Raw genomic sequence first — 15,071 nt, forward strand, 5'->3', positions numbered from 1 at the left:
CGAATGGGGCCAGTATGTCCATACTGGCATACTGGAATTTCCAACTCTTGTCGGCGCATGGAAACTAGGGGCTACTAATATATACTATTCTCTGCCTATCGGGACGTAACTCGGACGGCGCTGAGTCAGGTCTGGTGGCCGTCGCAACGCTCGGCTAGCGCCTCGCTCGGCGGTGCCTCACGTGGCTCAAGGCCACCAGACACGGGGTGCCTCGCTCGGCGGTGCCTCACGTGGCTCAAGGCCACCAGACACGGCGCGCCTCCGTCAGGACATCAGTGACATTATCACCCGTCACAATCGGTGATAATGACATACTGAAACAGTGAGTATGCCAGTATGACCATACTGGCCCCATTCGATGGTGATGATAAGGCCATACTGGCCCCATTCAATGGTGATGATAAGGCCGTACTGGCCCCATTCGATGGTGATTCAATGGTATGATACCGGTCGAATGGGGTGCATGGAATGGGTTCAGAGCTCTCTGTCCTCCTATAAAGATGATATCATTTATAAAAATCTATTTGCTAGATCCGTGTTTCATCCTTTTGACAGATATGTACAAATAAATAATGTATGGTCACATATATATGCATTTGTCAATAAAAACAATCAATCATTTAACAACCAACCAATCAATCAATCAATCTCATGGATCACCCGATAGCCAGAAGCTAATGAGAGCAATTTGTGTGCTTAAGTTTATTTATTTGTATGTTTTTTACTCGACCAAATCGCACCAAACGTCGACGCCATCCGCAGGCTGCAATGCTCCCTTTGACCCTTTTCCGTAAGAAATCAAATACTTTCTGCATAAATATTTGTGTGATTTAATTTCTACTTTGGGGAGGAGAGAGAGGCTGGGGAACAAACACTGTAACATCCCTCCATTTAACCCATTTTGGGGCGGAAACCCATTTCGGTGTTAGCATTATGTTATGCTTTAGCTATTGAACAATAGCAGATCTACAAGCTCGTAGCGCGCCACTCGGTGGCGCGCTACGAGCTTGTAGATCTGCTAATTTTGAAAAATCGAAGAACGGCTGACATAGAAACATAGCTTTTTCGGAAAACTCAGGATGTAGAAGACATTTATAGAATCTGATCTCAGGTCAAAATGGGTTAAGGAGCAGGACTCTGTGAGAACAGAACAAACACTGTAACATCCCTCCATTTAAGGAGCAGAAGGACGTGAAGGTTGGAGGAGGAGGAGGAGGAGGATACTAGGCTGAGGAGATCAGGGTGTAGAGACAGAGACCAATGATTCTCAACCTTTACAGTTTCATTTCAGCGACCGCCCCCCAACATTTTGGTTCCTAATATAACGATCAAGTCATTTAGCTGGGGGGGGGGGGGGCGGCCTGGAAGCCCCCCACCCTGGGGGTCCCCGGACTGGACCGCACGTTGAGAACCAGTGGTGTGTAGTAGACAGTGTCGAGCCATGAGGCACACGAAGAGAGCTGCGAGGAAGTTGGGTCGCCCCTGGGTGGGGTCACATGCCCCCTGGGTGGGGTCACATGCCCCCTGGGTGGGGTCACACGCCCCCTGGGTGGGGTCACACGCCCCCCTGGGCGGGGTCACACGCCCCTCTGGGCGGGGTCACACACCCCCTGGGCGGGGTCACACGCCCCCTGGGCGGGGTCACACGCCCCCTGGGCGGGGTCACACGCCCCCTGGGCGGGGTCACACGCCCCCTGGGCGGGGTCACACGCCCCCTGGGCGGGGTCACACGCCCCCTGGGCGGGGTCACGCGCCCACCGGGGCGGGGTCACACGCGCCCACCGGGGCGGGGTCACACGCCCCCTGGGCGGGGTCACACGCCCCCTGGGCGGGGTCACACGCCCCCGGGGCGGGGTCACACGCCCCCTGGGCGTGGTCACACGCCCCCCGGGGTGGGGTCACACGCCCACCGGGGCGGGGTCACACGCCCACCGGGGCGGGGTCACACGCCCACTGCGTTCCCGTTGGCTTGTGTCTCGGGCCTGGAGGGGCGGGGACTGCCGGCAAGGGCGGAGCTAAGAGGCGGGAACGGAGGGCGGTCTATGGAGTTCCCTCTCACGCTGATGTGCTCCCAGCCACCCTGTGGAAAACAAACAGTTAATCACTGAGTTCACTGTCAATAATAATGGGTGAACAGTCAGAAGTCAAAGCTCTGAGATCATATTATTTACAAAATATATTCATGACTTTATGTCAAACTGAAATGTAATGCGTGATTATGTAGGCCAAAAGTCAGATATGGGTGGGCCACACATGGGTGGGCCACACATGCTTTGGAGATTTACAGTACAGACCCTGATTCAGAAAAGGTCTGGATTTGAGAAGCACTGCTTCATGTGAAGAGCTGTGATGATGATGATGATGATGATGATGATGTCACACTCACCCCGATGCCGAAGTCCCACGATTGGCCCTTGGGTTGCATAGGCCCCACCCCCAGCCTGTGACAGACAGCCCCGGTTGTCTCGGCGGGGAAACCCTGGACAGTGTCGGCTATGATCCATACCTGCAACACATGATGACAGCACTGGGCCAATCAGAATGAGGCATGCCTGCAACACATGACAGCACTGGGCCAATCAGAATGAGGCATGCCTGCAACACATGATGACAGCACTGGGCCAATCAGAATGAGCCATGCCTGCAACACATGATGACAGCACTGGGCCAATCAGAATGAGCCATGGCTGCAACACATGATGACAGCACTGGGCCAATCAGAATGAGCCATGGCTGCAACACATGATGACAGCACTGGGCCAATCAGAATGAGGCACGCCTGCAACACATCTGGCACTGGCCTATTTGGGAACGATGCAAGTTGGGAACAGTGAAAATCGAGAATACATACCCCACCCTAGTATGCAATACCCGTTATATCCGTTGTCATTAGTTTTAACTGTAGTAGTTCTGTCTGTCTGTCTGTGTAAGGCCTTGTGCAGTGTTAAACGTCTGTGGAGAATCTCTGAAGAGTGACTGTGAACTATGACGTAATCAAATGGCAGGTGTTGGGAATAAGGCTGGGGTTACCATGGCAAACAATTGGCTCAGTCAGAGCCTGGGAAATGTGAGCTAGGGGACTTACTGTAGGCTCATTAGGTCCACTGGCAGAGCCTGACCAGAGCCTTGTGTGGTGGTTCTAGACAACTGTGTATTCCCACCGAGTCAAGGCGGCGGGCACTGCACTATGTGTGGTGGTGTGGAACACGTGTAGGCGACGGACAGAACCCAAAATTAACTGGAAGTGAAAACTCTGTCTCCATCTGCCTCAATGTGGCGTGCGTGCGTGCGTGCGTGCGTGCGTACCTGGTCCAGCGGTCCCACAGACACCTTGGTGACGTTGTTGGAGATGGGCTCCCACGCTGACCCCTGGGGGTAGCTGGGGGTCAGACCCTGCCTGTACCACAGGTTGCCTACAGGGGGAGACAAAATACTCACCATCACCTACAAAACCCTCAACAACCAGGCCCCCCTCTACCTCTCTGAACTCATCCACCGTCATGTCCCCTCTCGCTCCCTCAGGTCAAGCACTGCCAACCAACTGGAACCCCACAAGTCCAACAAACGCACTTGGGGTGACAGGGCCTTCGCAGTGGCCGCCCCTTCTCTGTGGAACTCACTCCCAACTCACATCAGATCTTCCCCCACCTTCGAAATGTTCAAAAGCACACTCAAAACCCACCTTTTCAAACTGGCTTTCCCTACATAACCCCCCCCCCCACACACACACACACCCTTCTTGTTTGTCCTTTTTTGATTTTGATTTCTAGTTTTTAACCTTTTAAACCTTTTTAACTAGTTTGACACAATTCTAATAAAAATGTCTGTATTAAAATGTCTGTAAAGCGACTTTGGGTACCCAGAAAAGCGCTATATAAATCGTATGTATTATTATTATTATTAGAATGTATGTATGTATGTATGTACCGACCCATTTAAAGGTAGACGCCTCTGGCGCTGACTGGAGCGTCTGTTTGTCTCCCGGGCGCCATTTCAGGGACGGCGAGCGTCCGTGTGTGCCAATCAGAGGCAGGTGGGGTACGGGGGTCTTTTCGTAAACCCAGGGTGGGTTCGGATATCGGTGTGCCCTCTGGTCGTTCGTTTGTCCCGGAGAAGACGTGCTGTGATCACTTTGAGTGACAGCGTGCCTCCCCGAATATGAACCTCCCATGAACTGCAGCGGCCAATGAGGATAGGTTTTTATATCTATGGATGTACCCTCAACTAAACACTAAACGCTGTGCACATGTGTGTACATTTATACAGGTATGTAACTCTGAGAGAGTGCAAATGCACCCTTACGGGTCCAACAGGTCAATTTGGTTCCATTTGAACAAGTAAAGCCCAAACCGGGACAAAACAGTTTTTAAGGTCAACCACACCAATGCAACTCAACGAGTTGCATTGGTGTGGTTTACACTTGGTTTAATACTCACTGTTTTCATCCACAGCGAACACAGAGGTCCTTCCCACGGAGAGCTGTCTGAGAGTCTGCTTGGCAGGAGAGGGGATGTGGTACCAGCACTCGCCTGCAGGGGGAGACAATACTATACAATTCAATACAGGGGAGGGGATGTGGTACCAGCATTCACCTGCAGGTGGAGACAATACAATTCAATACAGGGGAGGGGATGTGGTACCAGCATTCACCTGCAGGGGGAGACAATACAATTCAATACAGGAGAGGGGATGTGATACCAGACTACCCATCGCTTGTTGTCTTGACGGAACGTGGCGTATTGTAGTAGCGACATTGACTTCAGTCCCGGAAGTGCAGTTTTCACACTTTTTTGATTAGCTACACCTGTTCTACAGGTCACTGCCCATAGGGCATGGATTCATGCCCTATAGGCCAGGTGTAGTTGATGGTATACCTCAGTAATGAGCATATTAGATTAGATTTGTCTATAGACTATTGCTGCCAGAACCGTGCAGCGCATATTATCTTACTGTGAAGTGAACTAGACCTACTCAACTGAATGCTTGCTTCTCCTCTCTTTAGACAGCCCTAGTACACTCACCGGCAGGGTTTTGGGGGGACACTGACCCCCGGTAGAACACGGCCCCGTCCCGGGCGATGGCCCACACCTGGTTGGCACCGCCGATGGAGATGGACTTGAAGGGCTGGTCTGTGCCCACGTGCAGCCAGGAGGTTCCCTGTGACATCACACAGTGTATGCACGCACGCACACCATTTTTTTATTTTCGGTTGCATTCGGCTCAAAAAGAAAAACCTGGGGGAAACCCATTGGACCATCTGGCATAGGAAGTGGGAGTCAACTTGTATATAGCTGAGCTGACCAATAACAGTGCAGAGGGGGCGTCGCTGCGAGACGTTGTGTGTGATTGTAAATCGGCTATTTTCAGCATGCGAACAACTGTAAAATCAGCCATTATGACTGTATCAAGGCACCGCCAACATATATTTTTGTCAACTGTAGATTTAGTCAACTAAACTCTTATGATAGTTGATTAAAACTAAACCTTTTCAGATGACTAAAATATGACTAAAACTAAACACATACACTGCTGAACACGAGTTAGCCGACTCCTCGGGTGTGAATCACATGAACGGAAGAAGATATAAAACAGTTTCTAGCCCCGCGAGGCTCCTGTGGAAAATCCCCACATAATGGACTCCTATGGGATGACGCAACGCAACGCGACACGATCAAACGGTTTGTCACAAATGGATCGTGGGTTATTTTCCGACACTAGGACATGCGTGCGCGCTAATTTAAGGCACTCGAGGAGCGTGGAATGGAGCGACGTACGATATTGGGTGATTCTTCAAAGGTTTAGTGAAAAACACCCAGCAGTCAAAGTGGGTTAAAGGTTACTTTAATTAAAAAGTCAATTTAACAGAATTGTATTCAAAAGACTACGACTAAAACTGAATCAAACTTTGCTGTTTTAGAATCAACACTGCAGAAGATGCAGTCATATTCTCACCGCGGGGACTTGGGGCGTGACCCCGAGGCGACACAGGACGTCTCCCTTGTCGCTGAGCGCCCAGACGGGGACGTGCTCCGCCCGGCTCTGGGCCAGACACGGCATCACGGAGATGTCACTCAGCTGGATGGGCGGGACATGCTGCCACGGACCAATCACAGTGATCTTACACTTCCTGGAAACAAAAAGGTTCAGTACAACACTGGGTGACGTCATTCACATGTCTTTAACTCATTTTCGGCCGAATAAAAACTCAAACCAAGGACCTTTCGGTTATGTGGCCGTCGTGTTTTCCGGGTGAGTGAGTGTGTGTGTGTGCGTGCGTGTCGGTGTGTGTGTGCGCATTCATACGTTGACGTGCACATACCTGGCCCATCTCCTGCGTCTGACAAAGTCCTTCATGGTCTTGTGGCCGTGGAAAGTCCTACGAGAAACAAACGGAAACCAGGCGGATATAAGTCTCACGCGGGGTCCCCCAGGGGTCTACACCCGGGACCCTCCTTTTCTCCTCCTCTGCACGGGGGACATGGCCGATATAGAAGCTCACACCGTGTCGCGTGAGCTTCTAGATTGGGTGTTGAGTGTTTTGGAGGTCTGGCCCTCGGACTAGCCATCAGAATATCAATATATAACTAAAACATGTACTTTGTGGGGTCTCTCTGCTCTATTGTGTCTTGAGACTCTACTTGTCATTCGTCACAGTGATAAAATAAAATTGTTTACATATAAACTTTAATAATATAGAATTGTTACATATAAACTTTAATAAAATATAATTGTTACATAAATAAACTATACTGGAGTAATAATAAGATGGAAGTGTTCCAGTACAGTCATGATAGTGAGATGGAAGTGTTCCAGTACAGTTATAATAGTGAGATGGAAGTGTTCCAGTACAGTCATAATAGTGAGATGGAAGTGTTCCAGTTCAGTTATAATAATGAGATGGAAGTGTTCCAGTTCAGTTATAATAGTGAGATGGAAGTGTTCCAGTGCAGTTATAATAGTGAGATGGAAGTGTTCCAGTACAGTTATAATAGTGAGATGGAAGTGTTCCAGTACAGTTATAATAGTGAGATGGAAGTGTTCCAGTACAGTTATAATAGTGAGATGGAAGTGTTCCAGTGCAGTTATAATAGTGAGATGGAAGTGTTCCAGTACAGTTATAATAGTGAGATGGAAGTGTTCCAGTACAGTTATAATAGTGAGATGGAAGTGTTCCAGTACAGTTATAATAATGAGATGGAAGTGTTCCAGTACAGTTATAATAGTGAGATGGAAGTGTTCCAGTGCAGTTATAATAGTGAGATGGAAGTGTTCCAGTTCAGTTATAATAGTGAGATGGAAGTGTTCCAGTTCAGTTATAATAGTGAGATGGAAGTGTTCCAGTACAGTTATAATAGTGAGATGGAAGTGTTCCAGTTCAGTTATAATAGTGAGATGGAAGTGCTCCAGTTCAGTTATAATAGTGAGATGGAAGTGTTCCAGTACAGTTACAATAGTGAGATGGAAGTGTTCCAGTACAGTTATAATAGTGAGATGGAAGTGTTCCAGTTCAGTTATAATAGTGAGATGGAAGTGTTCCAGTACAGTTATAATAGTGAGATGGAAGTGTTCCAGTTCAGTTATAATAGTGAGATGGAAGTGTTCCAGTTCAGTTATAATAGTGAGATGGAAGTGTTCCAGTACAGTTATAATAGTGAGATGGAAGTGTTCCAGTACAGTTATAATAGTGAGATGGAAGTGTTCCAGTTCAGTTATAATAGTGAGATGGAAGTGTTCCAGTACAGTTATAATAGTGAGATGGAAGTGTTCCAGTTCAGTTATAATAGTGAGATGGAAGTGTTCCAGTACAGTTATAATAGTGAGATGGAAGTGTTCCAGTACAGTTATAATAGTGAGATGGAAGTGTTCCAGTACAGTTATAATAGTGAGATGGAAGTGTTCCAGTTCAGTTATAATAGTGAGATGGAAGTGTTCCAGTACATACACGGGGAAGTCAGCGGCGTACTGCCACCCATCGTTGTCTGTTCCCTCAGGCAGGTTGTAGTCTATGCTCCACTCTGACACCTGCAGGCCACAGGACCACACTGCGGTCAGTCAAAGTGTGTCATATACACTCTATATAGAGCACCGCAGCCCCGCCCCCTCTCAGAACGACGGGGGCACCAGAAGAGAATTCCCCATTCATTTTCCCCCCATAGACGTTTCAGAAAGTATTTATTTAAAGACCTGTAAGCCGTCAGAATAAGCCAACTCGGATGGTGACAAATCATGACAATAAACAATTTTTTTTGGGGCCGAACAAATAATTAGAAAGAAAAGAAAAAGTAAATGTACCCTGCCCTTTTTTCCCGTGTGTGTGTGTGTGCGTGAGCGTGCGTGCACATACCCAGGTCCACCGAGGAGACGGGGGGTGTGTGCTGCTTTTCGTACACTCTTTGAAGCCGCTCTCATCACTCCACATGGGGCGATCCGTGGGGAGACCCCTGGGGGGGGGGAGGGAGGGGGAGGGAGGGAGGGAGAGAGAGGGGGGGAGAGAGGGGGGGGAAGACAGAGAGAGAGAGAGAGAGAGAGAGAGAGAGAGAGAGAGAGAGAGAGATGTAAACAATTTAGAAAAATCTTGTAACAGTTTTGAACATTATTTAATTTGGGGGTTCTTGGCCCGAACATGTTTGAGAACTTCTGATTTACAGTAGAAGGGTTTCCCAGCACTGTCAGCGGTTTGCGGTAACACCTCCCACTCTCATCAGCTGACTGCTGTGATTGGCTGTAAAAGTGCTTCATCTCCAGTAGTCTCTTCTGTCATTGGCTGCGTTTAGCAGACACTCTCATCTCAACCACAGAGAAGTACAGAGTCTAAGATCATTCCCCTCCTCTGTCTGCCACCAACATGTGGAAGGCAAGGCCCCAGAGCATCTGTCTGCCACCAACATGTGGAAGGCAAGGCCCCAGAGCATCTGTCTGCCACCAACATGTGGAAGGCAAGGCCCCAGAGCATCTGTCTGCCACCAACATGTGGAAGGCAAGGCCCCAGAGTGTCTAACTGCCACCAACATGTGGAAGGCAAGGCCCCAGAGTGTCTAACTGCCACCAGCATGTGGAAGGCAAGGCCCCAGAGCATCTGTCTGCCACCAACATGTGGAAGGCAAGGCCCCAGAGTGTCTAACTGCCACCAACATGTGGAAGGCAAGGCCCCAGAGTGTCTAACTGCCACCAGCATGTGGAAGGCAAGGCCCCAGAGTGTCTAACTGCCACCAACATGTGGAAGGCAAGGCCCCAGAGTGTCTAACTGCCACCAACATGTGGAAGGCAAGGCCCCAGAGCGGCTGGCTACCACCAACATGTGGAAGGCAAGGCCCCAGAGTGTCTAACTGCCACCAACATGTGGAAGGCAAGGCCCCAGAGCGGCTGGCTACCACCAACATGTGGAAGGCAAGGCCCCAGAGTGTATAACTGCCACCAACATGTGGAAGGCAAGGCCCCAGAGTGTCTAACTGCCACCAGCATGTGGAAGGCAAGGCCCCAGAGCGGCTGGCTACCACCAACATGTGGAAGGCAAGGCCCCAGAGTGTCTAACTGCCACCAACATGTGGAAGGCAAGGCCCCAGAGTGTCTAAATGCCACCAACATGTGGAAGGCAAGGCCCCAGAGCGTCTAACTGCCACCAACATGTGGAAGGCAAGGCCCCAGAGTGTCTAACTGCCACCAACATGTGGAAGGCAAGGCCCCAGAGCGTCTGGCTGCCACCAACATGTGGAACTGCAGGACGTTCATGGACATGCGTCATGGGGCAAAAGTTGACCTCGCAGTTGAGACCTGCACTCGAGCCAACCAACCATAGCCAACAGTGGTACTACAGGCAGGCTTCTGGGTGCTTCAAACACCACTGAAACACACACACACACCATTGAAATGACTAGTTGGGGGCGGGGTTGTCCGGTCTCTTGATTATATATAACTATAACTGGTGGAATTCCCAGGGAGCATCAATATGTCTGTACATGGACAAATGTGTAATTGTTATCATAAGACCCAACTACTGGATGTCATAATATCTATTCTTCATTATTCATACCCTGAAGAAGGCATTTTGTTGCCAAAACGTTGGTAACCCAATACAATGTTTTTGCATCGTGACTACGAGCTGTGGGTCCTCTCTTTCCTATTGTCAAGTTTGTCAGCTCTGTGGTCAGCACCTCCCCACTATTAGTGTGTCAGCTCTGTGGTCAGCACCTCCCCACTATTAGTGTGGTCAGCACCTCCCCACTATTAGTTTGTCAGCTCTGTGGTCAGCACCTCCCCACTATTAGTTTGTCAGCTCTGTGGTCAGCACCTCCCCACTATTAGTTTGTCAGCTCTGTGGTCAGCACCTCCCCACTATTAGTTTGTCAGCTCTGTGGTCAGCACCTCCCCACTATTAGTGTGGTCAGCACCTCCCCACTATTAGTTTGTCAGCTCTGTGGTCAGCACCTCCCCACTATTAGTTTGTCAGCTCTGTGGTCAGCACCTCCCCACTATTAGTGTGTCAGCTCTGTGGTCAGCACCTCCCCACTATTAGTGTGTCAGCTCTGTGGTCAGCACCTCCCCACTATTAGTGTGCGCTCCAACCTTTTGGTTTGCTTTGAGGAGTCCACTAGGACAGTGGTTCACTTAACGTTTTATGTTCAAGGACCCCCATAAATGGGGATGTCTGATGTCATCGACAACCGCTGACGGTTGTCTTGATGACATCACCAACTGATTGGCCATCCCATATAAAAGATTCAGATTTGAGAATATGGTGTCATCACTATACACAATTAGAGGGAGAGGCATATTGTTATTCATAGCTAGGTTTTATCCCGTTTCAAGAACCAAAAGAGTCACAGAAGATCATCGAGGATTTACACAGCGACCGCCCCCGTCCGACGGTATGAAGGGCAGGGAAGCACACGCCGAACTCAAGCAGCGGATGCTGCAGAGGAGCCTACGGGACCAGCAGCAGCACCTGGCGCAGCAGCGGGAACTCGCCATATTTACACACCGAGCAAAGACGCTGTCGTGGAGCAAGGTAGAAGAGAACGTCGGAGAGCCGCAGGGGCCGAGGGAGGTCATCTCCGACCCACTGGAGTCATTCAAGCAACAGGGCCAAGACAGGGAAACGGCCGCCGAGGGTATAGCGTCCGCGCTGCGCGAGCAACAGGACCGAAAGAGGGACGTAGACTCCGACAGGTTGGCATCGGCACAGCGAGCCCAGGTAGTCTCCGACAAAATAACGTCCGCGCTGCGCGAGAAGCTATACCGAAAGAAGGACATGGTCTCGGACGAAACGGCGTCCGCACAGCGAGAGCAAGTAGTCTCTGACAAAATAGAAGCCACAAAGCAAGAGCAAATACTCTCTGACACGACAGAATCTGCAGAGGGAGAGGAAACGGCCGTCTCTGACGAAATGGCAGCCGCAGAGCGAGAGCGAATCCTCTCCGACGAAATAGCAGCCGCAGAGCGAGAGCGAATCCTCTCCGACGAAATAGCAGGCGCAGAGCGAGAGCAAATTATCTCGGGCAAAATAGCAGCCGTAGAGCGAGGGCGAAGTGTCTCGGACAAAATAGCAGCCGCGCTGCGCGACCATGAAGCCCGAAAGAGGGACTACATCGCTGACCAACTGGCGGCCGAACTGCGAGAGCAGGACGACCAAAAGGAGGGGGAGCTGTCGGGCACGGATCGGGAGCAGGAAGACCGAAAGAGGAACAAGATGTTTGACAAAATGGCCGCCCAACGGCAGGACCAGGAGCGAAGGACTATCCTCAAGCGGGAAGAGGAGATGCTGGCCGTGCTTGCGGGCGTCGTCCACGACATCCGCGAGATCAAGGTGATGAAGCCGATACTGATGAATTCGCTCAAGGAGCTCCGGGAGCTGCGGTGCCTGGCACAGCAGCTCGCCGGCACCAGCCTCTGTGAGGACGACTCCTTCACCCAGATGGCGGAGCAACGCGCCAGGAATTACTGGAAGGTCAAGAACCAGCAGCAGGATCTAGCGGCGACGCAGAGAGAGCGCGAACTGGAAAGCGAGCGGAAGGTATTCATGCTGCAGAGGAAGGCGGCCAGGGAAGTGATCGGCGCCGGGCCCCTGTTGGTCCCGGTCTCGATCCCGGGACCGGGGGACAGGATGCTTTATAAACGCATCACGGACAGACTCAAAGCAGAAGCAGCGGCAGCAGCGGCACCAACCACCTACACCACTACACTACAACCACCACTACATGGACATGAGGAAGAGGACCAAGAACACGAACTCGAGGAAGAGGAAGAATTTGAAGAGGAATGCTAACAGGGAGGCATCGAGACGGACGATAATGGTAATGTCCATGTTAGACAAGGGGTCAAGGCAAGATACCCCTGCCCCCCAACAATAGCCATAGTCCCTTACATTCATTTTGTGATATTAATGTAATAATTATCAATACAATCTTGTGTTTCCGCCAATTATTTGGGGGCCCACTTGCATTATCCTCATGGCCAACAGGTTGGGATGCTAATAGACTAAAATATATATGTATGGACAAAGGTTTCTACTGGCGCCGGAGTTGAAGTCCTCTTACAGCTTGCAGTATAAATTACTCAATGGAAGTGAACGAGGTTTATAATAGAGTGTTACAAATCAAAGATTCAGATTTGAGAAGATGGTGTCATCACTTACAGTACACATGATTAGAGAGAGAGATATTGTTATTCATAGCTAGATTTTAGCCTGGTTAAAGAACCAAAAGAGTCACAGAAGCCCTCTTACAGTAATTGCTAGATTAAAGTATTTTTTTAAAACGTTGTGCTATGTGTTTAGTAAATTATGGTCCCATCAATTTTAAAGTAATAATGATAAAGTAGATGTTTCTAGGGTTTCTGTGGTTGCAGTCGATAGCAGTCGTTTCTGGTTTCATTGTGCACCCTGCAAAGATGGCAGATTTCAATTTGCCAAAAACGTGGCTTCAAAACGGTCATGTAGAAACCGATGGGACTGGCTTTGTACATTCAATTCAGACCACTCGGGAGCAAATAGCTAGGTCTAATTATTATTAAGCTGGGTAGTTACTAATATAACCCCGCCCTACCCCCTTAGATAGCACTTTTTGTAAACTTAGATAGCATTTGATACAGACTTATAGCATGTTATGTAGACAGCACTAGAATTGCAATGTATGTAGTCATAATACTTCATATGTATAGCATAGTATAGTATATATGTATAGTTTATATGTATAGTTTCATTATATAGATATTCCACTGTTACGTCTTAGTTTACGCATGTTTCATGATAACTACTTTTTATGTATGTGATGTATTGCCATGCTTTTTGTTCCTGCTTAATGTAAATCGCTCTGGATTAAGAGCGTCTGCTCAATGCCTAAATTGTAATTGTAAATTGTATTCACCTGTCTCAGCCCCAGGAAAACGAGGCTGCATGTGGGCTGATGACAGGGATCAATCAACCCACTACATGTGTTGGTTGCACCTGGGGAGTGTTATAATGTTGCATGTTTCACTATTTTTTAGTTTCTTGGTTTTGACTTCTTGTTTTCGTTTTCATTAGTCTACAAGGATAGTATGCTAGTTTATAGTTTAGTTTAGTTTTTTATCTGAATGGTTACTTTTAGTTGAGTTTTTTATTAGGTTTAGTGTTAGTTATTTTTTTACAGGTTAGTATACTTTAAGTTTAAGCAGGTCTTACTTGTCTGTATATCCAATCATGGTTGTATTAGCTATACTTTAGGTATACTTGAAGTTAAAGATGGAGTGCCGCAATTTTTGCATTTTTTCCAGTTGTTCGTGTGTTTATGAGGTGACGGCACTTCATTAGACCCCCTGGTGTGGTTATGTGCAATGATTTTGCATTGCAATGATTTTGCATTTTAACAAATACTGTAAATAAATTAAATAGTTCTTCCTCCTTATATAATAATACCTGATGATCATGTTTTCAAGGTCTTAGGCCTGACTCACATGTGCACAACAGATTGTTGTATAGCTGATGCATGAGACTTGTTTACTGATGCAAGCTCGCAATTAATTTCCAATGGGAGTCACATGGTTTGACACAACATTTGTATTGTATGAGGGGGAGGGGGGCAGTCGAAACACAGCCGAAAGCTGTACAACAAAAATGTTGTGTCAAACCATGTGACTTACATTGGAGATGCATTGGGGCGTCCATGACACTTACCCTTTGTTTACATCTAGCATGCAACAATGTTGTATGCTAGATGTAAAGGTGTGAGTCAGGCCCTACTTGTCTGTGTATCCAGTCATGGTTGTATCAGGTAAACAGGTCTTACTTGTCTGTGTATCCAGTCATGGTTGTATCAGGTAAACATGTAAACAGGTCTTACTTGTCTGTGTATCCAGTCATGGTTGTATCAGGTAAACATGTAAACAGGTCTTACTTGTCTGTGTATCCAGTCATAGTTGTATCAGGTAAACATGTAAACAGGTCTTACTTGTCTGTGTATCCAGTCATGGTTGTATCAGGTAAACAGGTCTTACTTGTCTGTGTATCCAGTCATGGTTGTATCAGGTAAACAGGTCTTACTTGTCTGTGTATCCAGTCATGGTTGTATCAGGTAAACAGGTCTTACTTGTCTGTGTATCCAGTCATGGTTGTATCAGGTGAACAGGTCTTACTTGTCTGTGTATCCAGTCATGGTTGTATCAGGTGAACAGGTCTTACTTGTCTGTGTATCCAGTCATGGTTGTATCAGGTGAACAGGTCTTACTTGTCTGTGTATCCAGTCATGGTTGTATCAGGTAAACAGGTCTTACTTGTCTGTGTATCCAGTCATGGTTGTATCAGGTAAACATGTAAACAGGTCTTACTTGTCTGTGTATCCAGTCATGGTTGTATCAGGTAAACAGCTCTTACTTGTCTGTATCCAGTCATGGTTGTATCAGGTAAACAGCTCTTACTTGTCTGTGTATCCAGTCATGGTTGTATCAGGTAAACAGCTCTTACTTGTCTGTGTATCCAGTCATGGTTGTATCAGGTAAACAGCTCTTACTTGTCTGTGTATCCAGTCATGGTTGTATCAGGTAAACAGCTCTTACTTGTCTGTGTATCCAGTCATGGTTGTATCAGGTAAACAGCTCTT

General features: G+C 48.2%; 1 protein-coding gene across 1 annotated transcript in view; it reads right to left on the bottom strand.

The window, feature by feature from the left end:
- Window positions 1-1,836: 1,836 nt before the first annotated feature.
- The window catches only part of LOC306936262 (tectonin beta-propeller repeat-containing protein 1-like), a 69,811-nt gene continuing 56,576 nt past the window's right edge, over window positions 1,837-15,071 (bottom strand). Inside the window, exons 18-26 of the mRNA XM_079519753.1 lie at window positions 8,345-8,441; window positions 7,943-8,022; window positions 6,320-6,376; window positions 5,953-6,127; window positions 5,022-5,157; window positions 4,437-4,529; window positions 3,307-3,413; window positions 2,387-2,506; window positions 1,837-2,080 (exon numbers count right to left, since the gene is read on the bottom strand). Coding sequence (XP_079375879.1) covers window positions 1,943-2,080; window positions 2,387-2,506; window positions 3,307-3,413; window positions 4,437-4,529; window positions 5,022-5,157; window positions 5,953-6,127; window positions 6,320-6,376; window positions 7,943-8,022; window positions 8,345-8,441 — 1,003 coding nt within the window. The 3' untranslated portion in view covers window positions 1,837-1,942. The remainder of the gene's footprint in view (window positions 2,081-2,386; window positions 2,507-3,306; window positions 3,414-4,436; window positions 4,530-5,021; window positions 5,158-5,952; window positions 6,128-6,319; window positions 6,377-7,942; window positions 8,023-8,344; window positions 8,442-15,071) is intronic.

The sequence above is a fragment of the Electrona antarctica genome (genome assembly GCF_951216825.1).
Source record: "Electrona antarctica genome assembly, chromosome: 14".
NCBI lineage: Eukaryota > Metazoa > Chordata > Actinopteri > Myctophiformes > Myctophidae > Electrona > Electrona antarctica.